The 22,041-nt window shown below is 44.0% G+C and overlaps 1 protein-coding gene across 2 annotated transcripts; it reads left to right on the top strand.

Annotated features, from left to right (window-relative positions):
- The first annotated feature begins 200 nt into the window (after positions 1-200).
- dtnbp1b (dystrobrevin binding protein 1b) lies at positions 201-21,303 on the top strand. Of its 2 annotated transcripts, none has more exons than XM_048230459.1 (4): positions 201-871; positions 16,872-17,027; positions 19,544-19,687; positions 20,734-21,303. In XM_048230459.1, exons 1-4 carry the CDS (start codon positions 829-831, stop codon positions 21,066-21,068), a joined length of 678 nt encoding a protein of 225 aa, XP_048086416.1. In that variant the 5' UTR covers positions 201-828; the 3' UTR covers positions 21,069-21,303. The 2 variants fall into 2 exon arrangements, with proteins under 2 accessions (XP_048086416.1, XP_048086417.1); XM_048230460.1 differs by having other exon boundaries at positions 19,553-19,687.
- The last annotated feature ends 738 nt before the right edge of the window (positions 21,304-22,041 follow it).

The following is a 22,041-nucleotide window of genomic DNA, read 5'->3' on the forward strand; positions in this document are numbered from 1 at the left end:
CCTTTGCTTTTTCTCTACTCTTATTCATCTCTCTCTCTCTCTCTTCCTTTCACTCCTGTTTTTCATGCACACACCCGGATACACACACACAAATGTATGCATGCATATACCTGTGCTTTGCTTAACTAGGCAGTGGTGAGTCTCCCCCCAGCTACAAGCTGTGAGTGGTACATCCCCAGCCTCCTCAACCTCTCCGCTCTCTCAGTCTCTCCACAGAGCAAACAGACCGAGCGTGTGTGTGTATGAATGTGTGCTCGTTACGGTGAAGGCTTTGGTGCTCTCTGGCATTTTCACGGCAAACCTGTTACCATTGCACCTGACAGCGTGAGGTCATCTTTGTGTGTGTGTGTGTGTGTGTGTGTGTGTGTGTGTGTGTGTGTGTGTGTGTGTGTGTGTGCGTGCGCGTGTGTGAATGGGAGTCTAAGCCTCTGTGTAAGAGTTTGAATTGAAGCCTGTCTGTCTGTGTGAGTGTGGGACTGAGTGTGTGCAAATAGGTGTGTGGGGTAAGCTTTGTCTGTTTATGTGTGCAGGAGCATGTATGACTGTGTCTGGGTTTGTCTGATGGAGCGTGTGTGAGAGAGCGCGTGTGTGAGAGAGTGTGTGTGTGTGAGAGAGCGTGTGTGTATGCGGCACGAGTGTATGTAGCTCCGGTTGTCTGATTGCTGGCGGGAGGACTGGTGGGTGGGCTGCTCTGTGAACAGGACCCCTTCCGTGCAACACACACACACACACACACGGAGAGAGAGCCACCGTGCAGCCTCCTCTGCTGTGGGCAGTCCCAGTGAGAGCACGTCCAGCTCGGCACTCCTGCCCGTACCCCAGCGCGGGATGTCCACGCCAGGCTCCAAAGACAGCAGCAAGAGGAACTCCTGTAGGTGCCTCCTTTTCTTCCTTTTAATGCTCTGTATCTCCTGCTGCCTCTGCTGTGTGGTGTACACAGGGCTGTTTAACTGGTAGGCATGGCTCTGTGTGTTGTACAGGGCTGGTAGGCATGGCTCTGTGTGTTGTACCGATAGATAGATAGATACCTTATTGATCCCCAGGGGAAATTCAAACAGGGCTGGTAGACATGGCTCTGGGTGCATGGATGGCTCTCAGTTCTGTCATCAGAATCCTCTCTTGCTTTTCATCTTTCTGTCCATGATTTTTTGAACCACGAATCTGGTGAAAAACGTCATGTGTATTTTGTGCAGTGGTGTCCCACTGAGGGGCCAGATTATGTGTGTGTGTGTGTGTGTGTGTGTGTGTGTGTGTGTGTATGTGTGTGTGTGTGTGTGTGTTTATGGGGAAAAGGTGTGTTTACAGATAGAAGTGTGACACCTGAACTCAAACTCAGTTCCTTTGGATCAGTTTGTTTTTCTCTACAGATGTTATAAGATCTATCCAATACTATGTTTTGTGTGTGTGTGTGTGTGTGTGTCACCAGCACATCTGTTGCCTTGCTGCACTAACCAGAGCATAGATGCCTCTGAATGACCATCCAATCTGATTAGTCTGGTTCTGATGCTGGCATACTACACAGATGATTGTATGGGTCTGCATTTATCTATGTGTCTGCATGGATTGGCAGGCAGAAAATATTGGTGGTCATATTAGGTGGAGTGTGTTTGTGTGTGTGTAGCATTTTACAGCTTCTGTATTCTCTTTTTCTACTGGAGATAACTCAACCTCCTCCTAGAACCCCCTTCTTCCCCATAACAAACAAACAAACAAACAAACACACACACACACATACACACACACACACACACAGAAATACACACACACAGAAATACACACACACACACACACGCAAGCACACACACGCACACACACAAATTCTGATAGACGTGTGATGTGAGATGCAGTGCACTGTATTTTGGTGGGAATCAGACATCAATGTAGTTTGACTGTTTGTTATTGCAGACAGACAGACAGACAGACAGACAGACAGACAGACAATCAAAGAGATAGTTTTGCATTTGCCCAAACATGGAGAGCACATGTTGGTTTGGCAATTTGATTGACAACTTTATACAAGACAGTTTAAGTAGGCCTAACTATTTGATTGTTTGGATCATAAGCATATTATGATGACTTATATAAACTCTTGCTCATTCATGGGTTCATAAAATGTCAACATCCAAGGTAGTTTTTAGAGTATTCAATCATTGGCCCAAGCAGTGTGAAATTACTCAAAAATAATAAAAGTAGAAAATGAGAGTAAAAGCTGAGACCTCCCACATAGAAAGCTGGTCTGAGGGCAGATATGGCATTCTGCCTATCCTCTAGTTTTGATAATTTTGATCAAAACACATTTTGAAAACAATCAATGTTATTATCTTAATATTCTGGCAAGTTCAGGGTTCCCACTCATTTTCACTGAAACCTTTCCGTGGCTGTTCAAAGACATTGAATGAAATTTCCAGGACTTTTCATGGCCTCCTACGAAATTGCTTTCTTTAAGCCAAGGCTGTAGCCATGGAGTCAACATTGGGAGGGACCAAATGCGCACGGCGGGTGAAAGAGAGTGAGAGTGAGAGTGAGAGAGTGAGAGAGTGAGAGTGAGAGTGAGAGTGAGAGAGAGAGAGAGAGAGAGAGAGAGAGAGAGAGACAGACAGACACACACACACCTAATGAACCCTGGGAGGGTGCCTGAGTTGACACATTGATCTAATATTGTACACCGACATAGCTTCCTCTTTATTGCTTTCATTATTGTTACAAACCTCTCTGTCCACTTCAGTCCACCTTTCTCCCCCCTCTGCTTTTCGCCTTTTGTTTAATATGTCACCTCCCCTTTCTACACCTGGCATCTGCTATGGTTGTGACTCAGATAGTAACTATAATCCTGTGCTGGAGTGGAAGAAGCATCACCCATAAATGTGCTTCAGTGCTTAAGAGAGAGAGAGCGAGAGAGAGAGAGAGTCAATGTTTTTAAAGGCAAATGTTTTGCATTAATTACAGTCCTCCTCCCACGACCCTACCTCTTTAGTTCTCTCATGCACGCTGAGCTGGCTTCTAACAGGTTGTGTGTGTGCACTTTTGGTAAAAAGGTTAATATTAGATTGCAAATGTGTATATTATAAACAAAACACAAACACATTGTGTTGGCACTTCTAGTCACTTTATCTTCTTTATGTAAATATTGTGCGCTGCTGTATCAGCAGACAGCCATGTGCACAAAGTCTCCAGTGATAGTGTGGAATGATGCCTTGTAGCATATGGCAAGACTTTTCTGCATATTCTCTTTGTCATGTCTTTCAGGTGGTTTATTAATCTATACTGCTGAACATTGCTTATGAGCATCCAGCTGGTTATTTGGAGAGCATTTTGTATATGGACATCCACCTGTCCACTCTGTCTTGTGATCATCTCTTAGTCTATCGGATCTGACCATCCGTGTCATAAAATGGAATCCTATTCTCTCTGTCTGCGTCTTTTGTCCTCTTATTGTCCCCTGCCTGTCCTCCTGAAGCAGGTGCCTTCCACTCTCTGTCCCCTGACATAAAAGCTTTGCCTTGAGTATGGGGTTGACTTGAGGAAGCATTAAATATTAATTCTTATTTAAATCAGCACACCACAGCTGTGATTAGCTTTTCTGCTGCATTAATGAAGAAATCTCTTCTGACAGCCTTCTCTCTCTCTCTTCTTTTCTTTCCCCTTCAACGCTTCCCTTAGCTATTTCAGGCAGGTAGAGAGTTAAGAAGTACTGTGGTAGGTTGATAAGGGAGATCAGGATTTTTTTTTCTATAATGTACTGCTGGTTCCATGATAAGTGTATTTTTATGTGTGTGTGTGTGTGTGTGTGTGTGTGTGTGTGTGTGTGTGTGTGTGTGTGTGTGTATGCTTAGTGATTGATTGATTAAGTGGTGATTAGCCTTATATGTTTACAATTGTCCTTTTGCCCGTTTTCTAAAAAGCAGCAATTGCCTGGCATGCTAGGTCTAGACCTAAACATTTCAAGAACCATGTAATAGACCAGATTGACTTCTTACAGTATATGTTATACTCAGAAAAACAATGATAGGCCTACAAAATTGCAAAACAGTTTCCTAAGGCAGGAACATACTGGACAGGTGGCAACAATAGTATGGTTGTGTATCTGTATACAACAATAGTATGGTTGTGTATCTGTATCTTTGCTTCTGGACAGTGTGTTTGTATCTGTGCGTTTGTGTTCAGACTTCCATGTGTGCTGTTCCATGGATGCCCCATAGGCAGGTAAATGAATAAAGAGTGAAGTTGCTTGTAAGTGAGGCGAAGAGGTGAAACTGCAAAACAATTTCCCAAGTTCGGCTGTGCAGCTATGTGAGAGGATGTTTCATCATGTCTGCCCTGATGTCACACTCATTGAAGTGCAGCTGTCCAATCACAGACCTGGCATTCACCCATGATGCATCTCTCTTACAGACCTCAGTGTGACCGAAGTCAGCACAGCATGGCTGGCTGAAAATGAGTTTGACGTTGGCATGTTTATACAGTCATGGATGATGCAACACGACTAGATCCAGTGTCTCCCCCATACACACAGCACAGATACACAGAGTTCCTGTTGGTCTTCCATCAAGTAGCTCACCATCTCATGAGTCATCCATCTGTTTCAGCCGGGTCTGTTCCACTCTTCTGTAATTAGCTTTGCATGCTCTATGGGCCCAAAGCCATTTGATGGCTGACAGATTTCTTTCCCCTGTCTGGTCCACAATGACCACAAATCCTCTTCATTCAGAGACAGAGAGACTGAGAGGAAAAGCTGATAGCAAACACACACACACAACGTATCTACATTATCTTACCCGATAAGAACACAGGTTTGGCTTATCCCACTACAGACAAGTAGAAGCAAAACAATACAAAAAGTCTCTCTCTCGCTCGCTCTCTCTCTCTCTCTCACACACACACACACACACACACACACACAAATTCACCCACACTTGTCCCTACACAGTGGTGCAATTACATAATGTTCAGTCAAAAAAAGCAAGAAACAGGGTTGGACAAAAATGAAAAACGGCTTCTCTCCACTCCTCCTCCTCCCTTCTCCTCTCATCCTCCTCTTTTCTTCCTCTCCTCCTCCCTCCTCCTCTCCTCTCCCTCCCGCTCTGCAGCCCTCTGCTCTACAGATCGTTCTCTTGCTGTCTGCCTTGTAAACCCCTACGGATCTGAAGTGGCCTTTTACAGACTCATGCAGTCTCTGTAAAGATGGATAGCAAAAGAAGCCACTGAGAAATAGATATAGACTTTTAAAAATATGAATACAGGGTATAATTATGCACACTAGTTTATAGACTTATGTTAGCAGCAGTGCTTTTTATTGCTGCTGTTCTGGAGACAAAGCATGCTTACATTAGGCAAGACTGTTGTTAGTACTGCTTTGTCTGTACTGGTAGGTAACTACCATAAATGAATGCCTATGTGGTGTTAAGAAATATGGCTTGAAGCTATCTAACTTCTGGTGGGGGATGGGTATTCTGTTATTATATTGTATCTCAGACCCATAACTAGTTTGCCTTAATTAGGTCACCCCAGCATCATGAACTGTAGAAGTCCATAGGCAAGGCAAGGCAAGGCAAAGACATGGGCAGCAGAGACTCGGATTGTGGAGGGAATCAGGAGAATAGTGGAGATCAAAGAGAGCAGTGACTGACTCCTTTTCCTGCTCTGCAGAGGGACATTCACAGGTGGATATTGTGCCAAGACCCCACTCAGTAATCTCACAAAGGAAAGGCAGGGGGAGAGAATGGATGTGCTATCAACATGGGAGGCAGAGAGAGAGAGAGGAATTAAAGATGAGAATGGTAGCCAGAAGCGTGTGTGGCACTGGCACACATACACACACGCACACGCACACACACGCACACGCCACACGCACACACGCACAGAGACACAGAAGAGAGGGATCGAGAGAGACAGAGAGAGAGAAAGAGAGATAGAGCACTGGGCTCTTCACCAGGTCAATGGCTTTAATAATTAAGTAATGGCTACCACTGCAGAACACAGGTGTGAGTGATACAGCTCTAGCCACAGCCTAGAGCAGACATAGACCAAGATGGACATTCACAATATGGGCCTTGATGGAGGAAGAAATCCTTTCATTCGGTGTCACAGATTGGCCACCGGATGAAAGAGTCCAGGGCACAGCGAGGTCACACAGTAGCCCACACTGACCTGTCCATCCATCATGGTCATGTCTCTTTTGTCATGTGAGACAGGATAGGAAATAGAACTGAACTGAATGACTGGACTGCGATCCAAAACACAGTAAAGTGGCAGATGGTTCTGGTCAGCTGGTCCCACATGTGATTTTGTCTGCCGATACTTTTTCTGTCCCTGTGTACGAAGGAATGATCCTTCAGGGGTCATATCACTCTTATCAGGCGCATAGTCAAAACTGCTAGCAGACCAAGAGCTTCTGTGCAAATATCATTTGCAATTATTGTTAAAGTAATTAACTAGCATTACACAGCTAAGCTTATAAAGTCTTGTTTCAATTTGAATTGCACCACGGTCATATCATTATCTCCTATGCATGCAACTCCCTCTGTTCCATTCAAAACTTGTGGAAATGCTGGCTGGTTCACTAGATAGCACCAAGGTTAAAATAATTCAAAATGGAATCGGTTCAATAACCTTAACTCTGTTGGTCAAACAACTATTACAGGGGCTTGGGATGCTCTGTTCAATGCAATTACTTACATGAATCTATGTTGCTTTACTTTGAGTGTCACTTCAAGGAGTCAGTGGAAAAAAGCAAGGCCAAATGTTCTACGGGAGGGATTGAATGGCTGATGGATGTCCTTGTTTTGCCACATCTGTCTGACAGATGAAGGACAGGGTTACAGCTAAAGGCTCCACCCTCCACTCCTCCAACTGCCTAATGTGTAGGAATAAAATATTTTGTATAATTTATAACTTTTTCCTGGACCTCATATCTCAGCCTTGACCAGTAGTTCATCCTGATAAATAAAAGCACACATGTGCACACTCACACAATAATCCTCACGTCTCATTAAAGGAGGCATCCTCGCCCTGCTCTCTGCTGTTCTGGGGATGAAATAGCTCCCAGTGGAGCTGTCCGCACACACGCACACACACACACACACACACACACACACACGACACACACACACACACACACACACACACACACACACACACACACACACTCTCTCTCTCTCTCAGTGGAGCTTTAATTAACCTGGTGAATTATGCATGTCATTTCCCTTCTTTCCCCCCTCCCCCTTTCATTGTATCTCTATTCAGAGCAAAATGGCTTTTCATCCAGTAAGCGTTTCCATTCTTTTTCTCTGGACTGGCCAAGGATTTGGAAGGTTAGTTTAGAAATATGTTCCTGTTGAGTATATCTCTATTTGATGAAGGGGCTAGAGTAGAGTGTCAACAAGGCGACTTTTAAATTCTGACAGGAAGAGAAGATTGATTCTTGTCAGTTCGATGCAAGTTAAAGCTAAAATATTTATCTTTAGATGCAAATCATGATTGAATAGAGCAATAATTATTTTGAGACTGAAAATATGAAGGGATTCTTCAGGATATGAAGAGGCAATGCAGTTGTTAGCATGAGACGAACTGCAGAGAGATGAAATGTACATGTTGCTGAATTCCAAGTGAGAATAGAAGACTTGTAATGCAAAGTCTGTGACCGTAAAATAAATGACTTTTCCTCTAAGATGTGTTGCAGGCAAACCAGCCAGAGAGGGAAGATCTTCAGCATAGCATAGATTCAGTGTACTGCCCCCCCGCCCTTTCCATTTGGTAGATGAACTCCACTCAGAGATCACACTGAAAGCTTTGTGGGCTAAATGTATCGGCCTCTCTGTGGGTATTGGTTACCTGACATTGCATGGAGCCAAATTGGTATTGATAAGGCTATAAATAGAGCCTGTGCTGGACAGACATCTGATATTCAGTCTAACACAAAGCAGTCTGGACTCCACCGCCGCAGCCTGTCTGGCTGGGGGATGCAGTCTGTCGCAGTTTTCATCAAATGAAAGCACACTCTAAAAATGGAGTGTTCGGTTTGGTCTGTCTAATCACATGTTGTCATATTCTCTTGAGTAGTATTCCTTTAATCTGTAGTAATGACCTGATTGGTCTTTTAGTGTCTTCTTCTGTGTCTCAAGTTTAGGAGCCATACGATTTTTTGTAAGTCTAATTCTACTTTTGGTTGTGAAAGAATAATTTAAGACATCCTAGTTTGACACTCCTTAGACTCCTGTCCAAAAGCTTTATCAAATTACAGCTATTTTTAATTGATTGAAAGAGAGTAGTGTACGCTTACTGTATCTCTTGAGGACGTACGCTGCCTCAAGAGATGGGGACAGATCTTAGGAGTGTCAGTGTGCATAATATGGAGAGAAAGTGGTGAGTGCTTGAGTGTGCTTCATTCTTTTTGAATCATGGCAACGAGCAGGTCAACTGCAAGCTAACATGCTGTGGGTTTCAGCACAGTCATGCAATAGGCCTTTTCTTAATTTGTATAGCATGTTACTTGCTGATATCAGGTGACGGCTAGCCCTGGTGAAAGACTGCAGACACTCAGGTTGCAGAACTGACTGCCTCTGACAGAATGGTGCTTATTTCAAAGATTGCTGTCAATGCTGAGTGCGGACTGTTACATTTACATTTATTCATTTAGCAGACGCTTTTATCCAAAGCAACTCAGGAAATGAGGGTTAACATTCAAGCTACATTGTAAAGGAGTCCTTAGCAATAATACTACTAGCAGGATGACAGTGCTAAAGTACTAGTGAATTTGAAATCCAAGGAGACAGTGGTAAAAGGAGAAGGAGGTAAAGTAGACGAAGCTCAATGGACAGTGGGGGAACATGTTATGTGGCCTTTTTTGGTTGTTTGAAAATCAGCCCCTGCATTCTGAACCAGCTGTAGCGGTTTCATAGCACAAGCCAGGAGGACCGTTGGGAAAACGTCACAGTAGTCGAGGTGAGACATGACCATGGTCTGTACCAAAAGCTGTCCAGGGTGAAAGAGGCAACAGAACAGCTCAGCTGGTCATCAAACACTGAAACCCAAGTTTCAAGTTGGAACAAGGATGGATGTGTCAGAGAAACAATCCTAGATCCATGAAGAGACTGTGGGGTTGTCAGGCAGGAACAACAGATAGAGATTGGGTATCAACTGCTTAGAAGTGATACGAGAAGAATGCAAGCAGACATAACAAAGAGAAGGGGCCCCAGCACTGAGCCTTGGGGCATCCTATGTGGAGAGGCAATGAGATGCAGACGGTTGTTCTAGGCAAGATACTGTACATTGAATGATCACCCAGTGAGGTAGGATTCAAACCAGGGGTGTGCACTTTGCCTGTGATGCCCATGTTTAAGGGTATGGCTAGTAGGATGTGGTGGTTGACTGTGTCAAAGGCAGCTGATAAGTTGGGCAAGATGAGTCCCGAGGACCGGGCTGCTTCTCTGGCTGATTGCCTCTGTCAAAGACAACAGAGCCGTTTCAGTGGAGTGACCACTTTTAAAGCTGGATTGATTAGGATCAATGAGGTCTTTCTGTGAGAGGAATTCTGTGACCTGACCAGGAAACTGACCCTTTTAATAGGAATGGGAGGAGTGAGACCAGCCGATAGTTCTCCACATGAGTGGGAGTGAGCAACGGTGTTAGCCGAGCCAGTTAAAGTTCTGTAGGAAATATACCAGAAGCTAATGAAGCATTTATCACATGTGTGATTGCTGGCGTGATGGTAGGAGATAAGGCTTGGAGGCTTGTTGCAATGCAGTCTAGCAGGCATTTCATAGAACGGTTACATGTTAGGAGTCTAGACACCATCTCACTCTCAGTGAGAGGGGTGCATGAAGGAAATGCTGCACCATTAATCAAGGGAGACTGAGGATGTGCCGTATAAATGCTGTATGTTGGGTTGTTGTGCCTTTAGTCTGAGGAGACAGAGAGGGACATGTAGTTGGACTGGTACAAATTGGGGCTGAGTAGATTTTTGAAGGTCCAAAATAGTTTCTGGGTGTCAGTGGCTCTGTGGATCTTTCTTTGCAGCAGTGACACTGGATGAGAAGCAGAATAGTAGTGACTACTAACTTCAGTAATTGTAGGTCTTTTAGTGTTCTGCCATTTTCTCTCAGCAGCTCTGAGGTCAGTGTGTAAGATTCTGGGGTTATTGTTCAGCCATGGGTGAAACTGGTTAGGTTGAGCAGGTCTGGTGGATAGAGGACACAGGCTATCCAGACAAGAGCTCAGTGTGGAGCAGAGACATTCTGTGGCATCATTAACCTCTGGAGAAGAGTGTGCTAGGACTCTGGGTGTTGGCAGTGCAGAGGCAACTAGAGAGGAGAAATGGAAGGGAGACAGGTTGCAGAGGTTGTGGCGGAAGGAAACCATAGGTGGAAGAACAGAGAGTTGTTCAGAGAGACACACACTGAGGAGAATTACATAACGATCAGAGAGGTGCAGGGGAGTAACCGTCAGGGTATCTGTGGCACAGTCTTGAGCGAGAAGGAGATCAAGCTCTTTGCCAGCTTTGTGAGTTGGAGGGCTGCAAACCTGTTGAAACTCAAAATGTATCAGGAACAAGAAGTCCACAGAGTTAGGATTGTCTAATTGGATGTTTATCACCAAGTGATAATCAGAGATGGAAGATAGCAGGGTGTCCAGCTCATCTAGGAAATTGCCCAGTTGTTCTGGTGGATGGTAAAAGACACTAGATTTTGACCCAAGTGGTCACCAAGATCGAATGGTATTTAAAGGAATCATATTTGTTTGAGGGTTGCAGCAGAGCATATTTCTATTTGTTGGACATGAACAGTCTTCTTATCAAACACTCATCCCTACTTGGCTGTCATAGGCCTCATTTGGATTCAGCTGAAGAGCTGAACCTACAAAACCTGACAGATAACGGTGTCAAAGCTCTGTGGGCTTGCTGTGAAAATGGCAGTGTAAACATAAACGCAATTAGTTTCCTTAGCCTCGGTGGCCCACAAACTGATGATTCATCTCAAAGATGAGACCCATGGATGTGAATAACGCGAACTGCCTTGGTGCTTCATTGGTGCCCCTCTCCCTCGAAAACTCTGAAAAGTTTTAGATCAAATTCGGACGTCTAATAAGAATTAGAACTGTACAGAATGGAAATATTTTAGAGAGAGAGAGAGGGGGGGGGGGGGGTGGATGGACGAGGGTGACTGTCCACAGCATATGCTTAAGTTTGTGTGCAGGCTCTGTGTTGTCCTTGAGTGGGCTACCTCAGTTGTTGCTTGGTAACAACTGTGTATAAAATGTTTGCAAGTAATCTCCAAGGTACTTGTATGGCAGTGACAGCTTGTCTAAGCAGATTGTGTTGAACAATATATTTCTTGACTGATATCCATATTGCATAGGTATATTTTCATATTCACTTTTTGATGATAAATCCCAATAGGCCTATATCTGGTTGGTCTAACAGCCTTATGTGTTGGGCTGACCCTGTGCCTGAATAATTACAGGTATGGATCTGGTTCATGGGGCAGAGTAAAGACAATATAAATGGAGACTATGGTGGTGAATGAAGACGACGGCATGTGTGTATGTTTTTATTGTATTCTGTTGAAGGTAGAAGCAGAGTGATGAATGCACTATGTGGCCTTGAGTTGTGGAAAGATGAGGAACAACAGAATGGTGCCTCCGTTGCCTGGTTACCCATTGACTATTCCACGGTCTACCTTACTTCTTACATTTCTGAGAAAAGATAAGGCATGCAATCCCATATGTTTCTAGCATGACGTTCATGTTGCACTGAAGGAGAGGCTCTGAAATGAAATGACTGAAGCCTGATGGTATTGCAACGATTGCAGGAATTAACAATGAGGAAGACCTTTCAATGAAATGGTAATTGATTACGCAAACAACAACCATGAGTAAGCTAAATACAATGACGAAAAATGTGGGCACAATAAAAGAAAAACTTGGAGGAACAAAATAGTTTGTTCCTCCACAATCCTTTATTCCACTTTGTAGTAAAGAAAGTATTTTTGTTCACGGCGTATTTAAGTAACTGCTGTGTGTCTCCTCTCAATAGTTATTTCAGATCTTCGCTGGTGTTCTATGGGAGTTACATTGGACTCATCACTGGCAACTTTTAGAATGTTTTTTTTTTTTTAACCATTTGTGGGTGACACTCTCCTAAAACGATTTTGGTCATCGTTGCAGATGGGGACACCAAAAGATAGTTTTGACAGCTATTGAGGGGGAGGAGCAAATCACATGTATGTCTGAGCTAAATGCAGGCTTTGAGGGCAGCTAAAATGGGCAAAGTGTGTTTGTGTTTTTATATTTAAAAATTTAAAATGTTCTTCTGAAAAATTTAAGCATCATAGCTTCCTGCTGACTACTTTCCATTTGCTCTCCTTTTGACTTGTTGGTTTGGGTTTGGCCTGGCTTCTGAACACAACTAAGTTATCACACGCGCAGCCCATAAATGAGGATATCATTATCATATCTTATGCAACTGACCACATAGCCTACACAACTACTACTGACACACAGGCAACATTTACTGCTGGGTAAATATTCCCATATATAATATATGCACACAGATGACACAGGGCAGATATGTATATATTGTTTATATTCCCTGACAAATGTATGAATCAGATACACATTGAATATCCTCTTATCTAACCCTAACCACATCAGCCAGAATGCTAGATCATTTCATATAACAACTCACAAACTTTGTTTATCTACAAAAGTTTGCCTACAAACAAACTATTCACATGTAATAATAACTTGTCACACAATATTGCAACGGTTTCGTTTTGAAATTTGAATGTTGTCACTTTGTCACATACTCTTGAACTCCTGCATTTATCCACTACCAAGGATGAAACCATCTTTGGTATACACACGCATGGGCTGATCAGAGCTTTTGTCTCTCTACAGCCATTTGAACAATTTGAACAACTAATTTTTAAGTCCTCTCTATCAATATAAACATGTTGTCATAACCTGGTAATCCAATCACAATATAATGTTTTGTCTTAACGTATGTGGTCATTAATGGTTTTGTCTTTAAATAGGATTTCCAGCTAAATTACATTAATTTGTTTGAAATGACATTGAGAGAGACAGGAAGCTAGTTATGAAAACCTTCTCATTTTTCACAAATATGAGTCTGTTTGATTGTCTGATATGCACTTTAAAATGAAGAATGGAATATCATATGCATCACTATTTAATATGAGTCTGTTATATTGTCTGATATGCATCACTGTTTAACATGAAGAACGGAATATTGCATATGGAGAAAAGAAGTCAGGAGGGAATTCATTCTCCCGGAGTCTGTAGCCTGTGCGTTTGACCCGTTTTGTCACATTGGATGCTGATTGGTTGAGACTGGGGCAGTGTGTGACTCAGGCCGCCTGCAGGTTCACACTCCCATGTACCACACCGAAGTAGAGTGCACACACACACCCACACACACACACACACACACACTCACTCACTCACTTACTCACTCATAAGGACTAATGAGACAGGAAGGCACAGAAAAACAAGAAACCAGCTCTTGCAGATGCATCCCTCCTGACTCTTTCTGTTTCATGTTTCTGTTTGCCAAACAGAATGTTAAAGGCCTGATCTCCGACACGCAGCTCTGATCCTGTACCAAATCAAATCTTCTGTTTCAGACAGCTTAAGCTTCCCTCTCCTGCATGTGCACACATCACACACCAGGATCCAATGGGGCTGCCCTATCTGACTGATAAGTCAATCAACTCAATTCACATAACATAGCATCCATGTAACTTATCTGGGCCCTCTGGTTTCTAAAATCTCATCAGCCAATCAGATGTTGGAATCAAACAGAAAATGTATAAAACTACCACACTTTAAGGCACCATATTGTTACAAAACTGATGAGGAGGATGAGGATGATGATGATGATGATGGAGTGTCACAAGTCTATGTCCTTTAAGTGTACAGCTCTGAACATACAAATCTGATGATTATTGCTAGAATTACATTCATGGTCAATACCAGTTGGTGAGGTGGTTTAGATGATCCAGGTGACGAACACACATGGCCACAGACAGAGCTCCAGCCTGGATAGAAATAGCTCACATGATTTGGATGACAGCCCTCCGGTAATCACTCATCCACTGTTTGGATGATGCACAAAATAAATGAATTAAACTAATCCTTGTTAAATTGCAGAGGCAGGAGATTGTCGTCAGAGCCTGGTTAATTCTGCTGTTGTGGGATCATTTCATTTAGCACATTCCACCTGGCCCGTGGCTTAAACGGTTGTGCAATCGACAAACACAAGGCAACTGAATTATCCTCACCTCACTGCCGTGTCTGAGTAGAGAGGACAGAGTAGCACTGAGTGCAGAGACGGCCAGGGGACTGCATATCTAGCGCTCATCTCTTCTCTTCAACTCAGCATTCTCACCACTACAGCTGCACTAAATTGCCATCCACACATGGTCTCTGCAATTAGGATGGGAGTTAAAAAATAATTAATAAATATATATAGCAAATCTTACTGGATGAAGCACTTCAGGAAAATGGGCTAGGTAAAAATGACATGTAAATCTACTCCCACTTCTCCAGCTAATTACAACACTCTGGGAAAAAAACTTCAGAACAGTTTACTAGCACTCTGGTTTGGTTTCACATCAAAGAACAAGACAATCTCCTAGTAGACAGCATTCACTCATCACATGGCCGCAAGCATCATCAGCGGTTGGAAACCATACCATACAAAGTGTGCAGGACGTTGTCCCCTGGATGCACATACACTCATCCATCCCCTCACACATGCTCTATTCTAGGCAAGCTGGCTAATCCTTTGGGGGATGTTTGTTGAGCTGACACCCCACGCCACTGAGAGGTCCAGATGGGTCCAGATGTGGTCTTGGATGGTCTGGCTGCTGTCCCAGCCTTTGGTGCTCTTCAAAGGGCTTTGTGTGTGTGTGTGTGTGTGTGTGTGTGTGTGTGTGTGTGTGTGTGTGTGTGTGGTTGTTTTAGTCTGTGTGTGCAATGCACACACACACACACACTCCACACACACACACACACTCTCACCTCACAGCACAATGGTGCATGGAATAAATTCCTAATAGAGATTAATCAGATTTCCAAAACGCGGTGTATAACTCAAGGCACTAGCCTCTTATGTGAATGTGTGTATGGAGATGTATGTGGAGATGTATGTGGACGTACCGTACAGCAGCTCAAATATGCTGATGGCCTCTGGGCTGCTGTGTGTTACCTAATGACAACACTGAGTGATGACTAACAATATAACAAACGAGACCCAGGGACATGGGGATGGAAAGGAGAAACTTAATGGTCTTCAGGACATACAAAGCAGCGGCTTTAATCATTTCCTACTGGGGTCGTATTAGCCTGTCTGTGTGTGTGTGTGTGATATCCCCTGGTATCGGTGCAACTAATATGCTCCAACATCAGAGAGAGATAAGAGAGAGAGAGAGGGAGGGAGGGAGAGGGAGAGAGAGAGAGTTGAGAGAGAGAGGGAGAGAGAGAGAGGGAGGGAGGGAGAGGGAGAGAGAGAGAGTTGAGAGAGAGAGAGACATGAGGTGGACCAGAACAGGAAGTGAGAGACAGGATAGATTTGCTCCTGACAGAACCAAGCTTCGGCTACTAGAGTAGTCTAATGTGAACAGCAAGAGAAAAGAATCATTTCAAGCAGCCCAAAGCAGAACTAGACACCACACCAAAGAGAGAGAGAGAGAGAGAGAGAGAGAGAGAGAGAGAGAGAGAGAGAGAGAGAGAGAGAGAGAGAGAGAGAGAGAGAGAGAGAGAGAGAGAGAGAGAGAGAGAGATCCGTCCTTTGCAAAACTGTGATAAATGTGATGTGAGATAACCAATATTCCTATGTGAGTGGTGCTGTGCATGTGCATGTGCATGTGCCTCAGGGGGGAATACTGTGGTGTGGAGGAGGATGGAGGGATGAAGGGGGAACATATAGATGAGAAGCTCGTTAGGAGGACCAATGGCGTTAATAAAATGAGACATGACAGAGTTCCATTGCTAATGAAAATGCATGCTTTGCCTCTCTTAAGACACACACAGTGCCATCAACTCACTACCAAGGCATACCAACACCAACACACACACACGCAAGTCATGCTTGTAGTACATCTCACAATATATGCTCTTGTAAGTCACCCCTCCAAGGGGATTTGGGGAAACAGTCACACACGGCTAGTCACATTGTGCCCTAGGTTAGTTCTCCCTGCTCTTCAACATGATTGATAAGACAAGGAACACACATAAGCACACACACACACACACACACACACACACACACAGCTGACAGGTATGGAATATTCCCAGAGGCTGAGATGCAGTCTGTCAGTCCAGACCAATCACCCAAACAAGACTGACTCACTCTAAAGAGCAGGATTAAGGCAAAAAGCTCTCATCTCTTTTCTTTCTTCTTCTCCTGCATGACACTAGAAATACTGTAGTCTAGGCAAATGACAAACCTTTAAAATAGGAAGTCACTGATCATGGCAGCTAATTGTGGATTAATTCAACAACAACAACAAACATCAAGGCCAGAGAGCAGAGTTCCATTTCAGTACCAGCCTCATTTAAAGGAAGCAGCAACTCTTTTCTGGGTTGCACAGTGAAACACATATACCGTCTATCAGGTTTATTGTTTTGTTTGGTCAATAAAGGCTGTCTGGGTCTTCCTCTGCATAGCAGATAGAGATTTCCCTTGTGGGGCTCTAATACAGAACAAACATCATTACCATGTTGTTTACTTTACAGATAGGCATGAGATGAATATTTAATCAGTGCCATTGCTGTTCCCCTCTGATTCCTATCTGTTCTGCCTGTCTTTTGCTCCCTATGTGTGCACCTGCTTCCTGTTCCTCCTCCCATCCCAGCGGAGCTGGACTCCGAGCATGCTCAGAGGGTCCCAGAGGCGGAGCTCCAGCAGCAGGTGAAGTTGAAGGACAGGCAGAAGTTCTTTGAGGAGGCGTTCCAGCAGGATGTGGAGCAGTACTTGTCTACTGGATACCTGCAGATCACTGAGAGGAGAGGTGAGGAACAACGCCAATGCATGTGTGCATAGTCACAACAGAAGACCTGCAGGAAACACATTCCTCCAAAGGCCCTGAGAGTGCCTGCAGTACACATGAATATACATGAATGGTCATTAAACATTTACACATCATAGTAGTGTAATAAAAGTAGGGTTTAAAGACCTTGCAAAAACTGTAAATGATCACTACAACAGCATGTGTAGAAAGATTTTTTTTATCTTTATCAATTTATTGACCAGATTTCTTGCTTTAAAAGAGGATCACAGGGGCAAGGGGCAAGCAGCATCGGAATAACACAGGCTTCATTAAACTGAAGTCACACACTTCGTTAATATTGGCACACTGCCAATCACTCAACAATCTAAAACCCTCTAAACAGGAGGCACTGCAAACCACTTAATCAAAGCACACTGTAAGCACTGCCACCCAACCAGAAGCAGAAACCATATATACACTGGAATCAGCTACCCCACCAATCACTGTTGCCCTCCCCATGGCAATACATTCAAAAAGGCATGCACATTCTCTCTCTCTCAGAGAGAGAGAGAGAGAGAGAGAGAGAGAGAGAGAGAGAGAGAGAGAGAGAGAGAGAGAGAGAGAGAGAGAGAGAGAGAGAGAGAGAGACACAGAATGTCGATCGGCAACAATCCCCCCTGGGTCTGAGTTCGAGAGTCTATCTTAATACTCAGGGAAAAAAAACTGAACAGTGTCAGATAAGGGTCAGCAAGAGTCGCTCACCCCACGCCAGGAATCACCACATCGATACCAGATGTGGCTAGTCCCTCCTCATGCAACAACAGGAAATAACTAAGCCCCCTAATATTACGGTCTTTCTCACCGGCGATCCCTAACAATTGTGAGCGCCACTCACCTGCACCTACAGAGTGTCGAGCCGTAGCCATGTGCTCTCCCCCTCACAGCGTCGTCTCTCTCTTGTGCTTTAAGTCTCAGGCACTCCCAATCAGCCACACCTGTTCTGAATATGAATCAGTCCCATCAAACAGTTCAGTAACAATGGCTCCCACCATTCACCCACATCACAGTAGTGCAGTAGAGAATCTGTACTATCACATTCCAAAGGAAACACATGACAATAAATATTGAGGGGAGACAAAAGCATGTCCAATAAACACCTTTGCAGAGGAAGAGCAATTTTACACAATAAGGAAAGACTCAAAAACTGCTTCCCCTCGTAAAGATGAACTAGTACTCCTGTTCTTCAAGTGACTCATTTCTACAGTGCCCTACATCTCAGGTCTGCTGGCCAAATGAAAGCTCTGAGTGTGACTGCTGCAGATAGAGGAGGCGGTTTGTTCACCTCCTTCATATTCCCTCTCGTCTTTCTCTCACCCAGTAAAGTAAAAGATTGTGTGATATAAGGTACACTGATCATACTTACTCAAAGGCCACAGCCCCACACTGCTCTCTGCCCTGCTGCACCAGTACAGCACATCCCTGTCTGTGAACGACGGTCATGAGGGAGTGAAGAGAATTTGTGTGTGTTTGTGTATATGTGTGTGTGTATAAGAGAGAGAGAGTGTGAGAGAGAGTGTGTGAGAGAGTGTGAGAGAGTGAGTTTAAGAGAGAGAGTGTGAGAGAGAGAGTGAGAGAGTGTGAAAGAGAGTGAGAGAGTGAGAGTGTGAGTGTGAGAGAGAGAGAGAGAGAGAGTGTGCAGGAAGGGCACTAACAGCTCCCCTCTCTTTCCTTCCTGCTGTCCCGCTACCTTGAGGTACGATGTTCCTTCACCTCCACAGCACCGCTTTGCTCTTGGTGTGTGTGTGTGTCTGTGTGTGTGTTGGTGATGCATGCGCTTGCGCATTTGCACTGCTGAGCTTATAACTACAAGGTCATGATTCCAGGACACCTGAAAGGTCCCATTCTGTATGTGGTTCAGGCCTCACAGGCTGATTCTTAGAGATGGAGGCTGTGGAGTGACATGCTGAAACAAGGAACAGTCGTCTTCAGCACTGATGGACGTTTAAAGCTGAAAGGTGGATAGATTTGTGTGGCTCTGATGAGTGTGTGTATGACCTCAGCTGGAAAACAAGAAAGGCCAATAGAATCTATAAGTTACAAAATAGTACAGTCTGTAGAATTGTGACTGACATAAGTGATATTATTCATCTTCAGAGTATTCTCTTTTTCTTTTTAAAATATGTGTTTGCTAGTAAGCAGTACACATTAATCTGGCAGTGGAGGAGGTGGTATTACAGTAGCTGGCTAAGCTCACGAGTAGAGAGGAAACATACAGTCCCATATAGCAAAATGGCACTTAAACACTAGTGAGCTATTTCAATAGAAATGAATCCATGAATCTACTCACCCTTTACATACTGACATACATCTGAACTCTTGTCTTTTTTTTTTTTCAAAAAAGGAGAATAGTTCTACCAATGCTTTCTATTTGGACAAATTGTTGTTGGGGATTTCCTGGACTCAAATCCTTGCTGTTGCCTTATGGGCTGGTCACATGACAGGAGTTGATGTTGTGGTGTTGTCTTTGTACTGGGCAGAGCCAATAGGAAGCATGTCATCTATGGAGGTGAATGTGGACATGCTGGAGCAGATGGACCTCATGGACATATCAGACCATGAGGCACTCGACGTCTTTCTCAACTCTGGAGGGGAGGACAACAGTGTTGCTTCACCTCTGCTCGGTAGGACACGACTTTGAACTAGCTCTAATCGTGCTCAGATGTAATTAGCTTACAGAATGTGATGCTAGAAATTGTTCTTGCATACAGAATACCAGTTGCTGATGGAAACAGTATGACATTGTGTCCTTTAGGTTTTTGCATTGATACTGCGCCTTTGAAATGTATTTTTACTGAACCATTAGTTTGCACATTGAAAATGTATGTTTACATCCATATTCTTACCATATGCTAGGCCCATAATCAGTGATTACGTCCTCAGAACAAACATAACACAACCCTTTACAAATTTGCTGGACCAATTACTCATACTAAACTGATTAGTATTGTGACTATGTAATGTACAATGTATTCTGATGCGAAGACAAGAACAGCCCATTTTCAGTCTTGAGAAAAGATGGATTCCTGTGGATTCCTGTGTTGGAAGCAGTGCAATCAGGCAGTATTGATTGCCTATTGACTCACTAACTACACTAGGTGGAATCAGTAAGTCTGTTATGTCTACTTCAAGGTTGGGCTTACTAGATTTCTAAAAAAGACCTATACTGGAACCCAGACCTCTCAATTCATAACACCGCTGGAGTTGTGGTTGTAACCAATCATGGCACAAGAGGGGTTAAAACATTAGTGGAGCTGAGCTTGCCTCACACTGGTCTTCCAGCCACCCATCTTTCTACAGTCACATGACTCTCTGGTTCTAGCTTCTGGAGTCTTCTGATCTGATTATCCAGAAGACAGATCTCTGTGAAATCAGCTCTAATTCAGTTTCTGTTCAAGGAGATGCTACATTTCCTTTAAAAAAACCTACTTAGGGGAAAACTATCAGGGATCGATGGGGTTAGGAGTTCCATGCCCATATTTTTGTCCACCCCAATTCACAAATGTCATGTGAGTCACACATGATGAATGAGTGAAATCAGCAGTCTCAGTAGACACAAATGTTTTCTTACTGGAAACTGCCCAAATGAGTTTAACCTACAGTAGGTGCAGGCTTGTCTCATGCTTCCTGTCCATCTTCCCATCTCTTCACCTGTCTATTCTGACCTCAGATCCGGACGTGGAGTCCTTCACCACCGAGATCACGCTGCAGGTGCCCACTCAGGCAGAGCTGCGTCACAAGCTGTCATCGCTCTCGTCCACCTGCACGGACTCCGCCAGCCAGGACACGGAGGCCGGCGAGGACGATGATGAGGTAGAGGAGGACGAGGAGGAGGAGGAGGAGGAAGAGGAACCACAGGGAGCTGCAAGTCTGTCCAGTGCTCGGTCAGCGCACAGGGCACCTCGAGGAAGAGGAGGGAACAGGAGCGTTGCCATGGCATCCACATCGTTGTCAGCTAGTCAGACAGTGAAGAATGGACAAGGGAACAGCATCCAGACCACGTAAGGGAGCCAGTGAAGTGAAGTGACACACACACACACACACAATAGGCCAATACTTTAAGACTACCTGACATGCACTTGTGGATCTGGGACAGACAGATGGACATCTCTATGGGATGGCTCCCATGTTTACTGATGTAACTGGTGATAGTTCCTTTTCATTTTTGTAAACATTGTGTCCCATATTCTGACCGCACTCCAAACCTCTGCCCCAGTGCCTGGGGATAATAAATGTCTTTTCTCCCACACTCCTTCTTCTCTTTGTGTTTATAGCAGTGTTCGCCAACCCCACTGGTGTGGACACACTATAGTTGTGTCTGTTCTTGGTCTCAGCCTCTGCATTGGGGTAAATCATACATGCACTCAGATCAATGAGCAATGACGTGTGTATGTAGCATTTCGGGAATCACCTATTAGAAAAGAGTAACCCTTCTGTACACAATCCTGCGAACACTCCTGGGTGTTTACTACCGTAACGGGACCTACAAGTATTGTGTGTGTGTGTGTGTTTGTGTGTGTGTGTTCAAGTGAGATCACTAAGGGGCAGGGTTAAGGACACAAGCTAGCAGAAGTAGAAATTAAAACAAACAAAAACAACCACATGCACTCCACACAGGTTTTTTTAACCATTAGAATTATAATCAACTGGTTTAGCAAATGGTTGGAATAAATATGTGGTAGCACTTTTACTTTCTGAATCCAGAGTTCTTCACCTCTGTAAGCAAGTAAAACAGAAGAGTGAGTGTTTGGAGAATGGAACTTAAAGGGGCAACACCACAGACAGATTTCAGTGCAGTTTCATCATCCCCCTCTCTGTCCACCCTCCCCTACTCACTGCCCGCTCCCTTTCCCAATCCCTGACACAGAATCAGACGCAGTGTGAAAAGCACTGACAGTAATATGTCGGCAAGTTTTTTTTATTAACCCTTAAGTACAAACATGAACAAAGTAAAAAAAAAGGAAAAAAAAAAAAACAC

The sequence above is a fragment of the Alosa alosa genome, chromosome 20 (assembly GCF_017589495.1).
Source record: "Alosa alosa isolate M-15738 ecotype Scorff River chromosome 20, AALO_Geno_1.1, whole genome shotgun sequence".
Classification (NCBI taxonomy): domain Eukaryota; kingdom Metazoa; phylum Chordata; class Actinopteri; order Clupeiformes; family Clupeidae; genus Alosa; species Alosa alosa.

Excerpts from the sequence above, each read along its gene's own strand:
- dtnbp1b (XM_048230459.1), top strand. The coding sequence starts at position 829 with ATGTCCACGCCAGGCTCCAAAGACAGCAGCAAGAGGAACTCCT. Across the intron at positions 872-16,871 it reads CAGCAGCAAGAGGAACTCCT|CGGAGCTGGACTCCGAGCAT; the intron begins GTAGGTGCCTCC and ends CTCCCATCCCAG. Across the intron at positions 19,688-20,733 it reads TGTTGCTTCACCTCTGCTCG|ATCCGGACGTGGAGTCCTTC; the intron begins GTAGGACACGAC and ends TTCTGACCTCAG.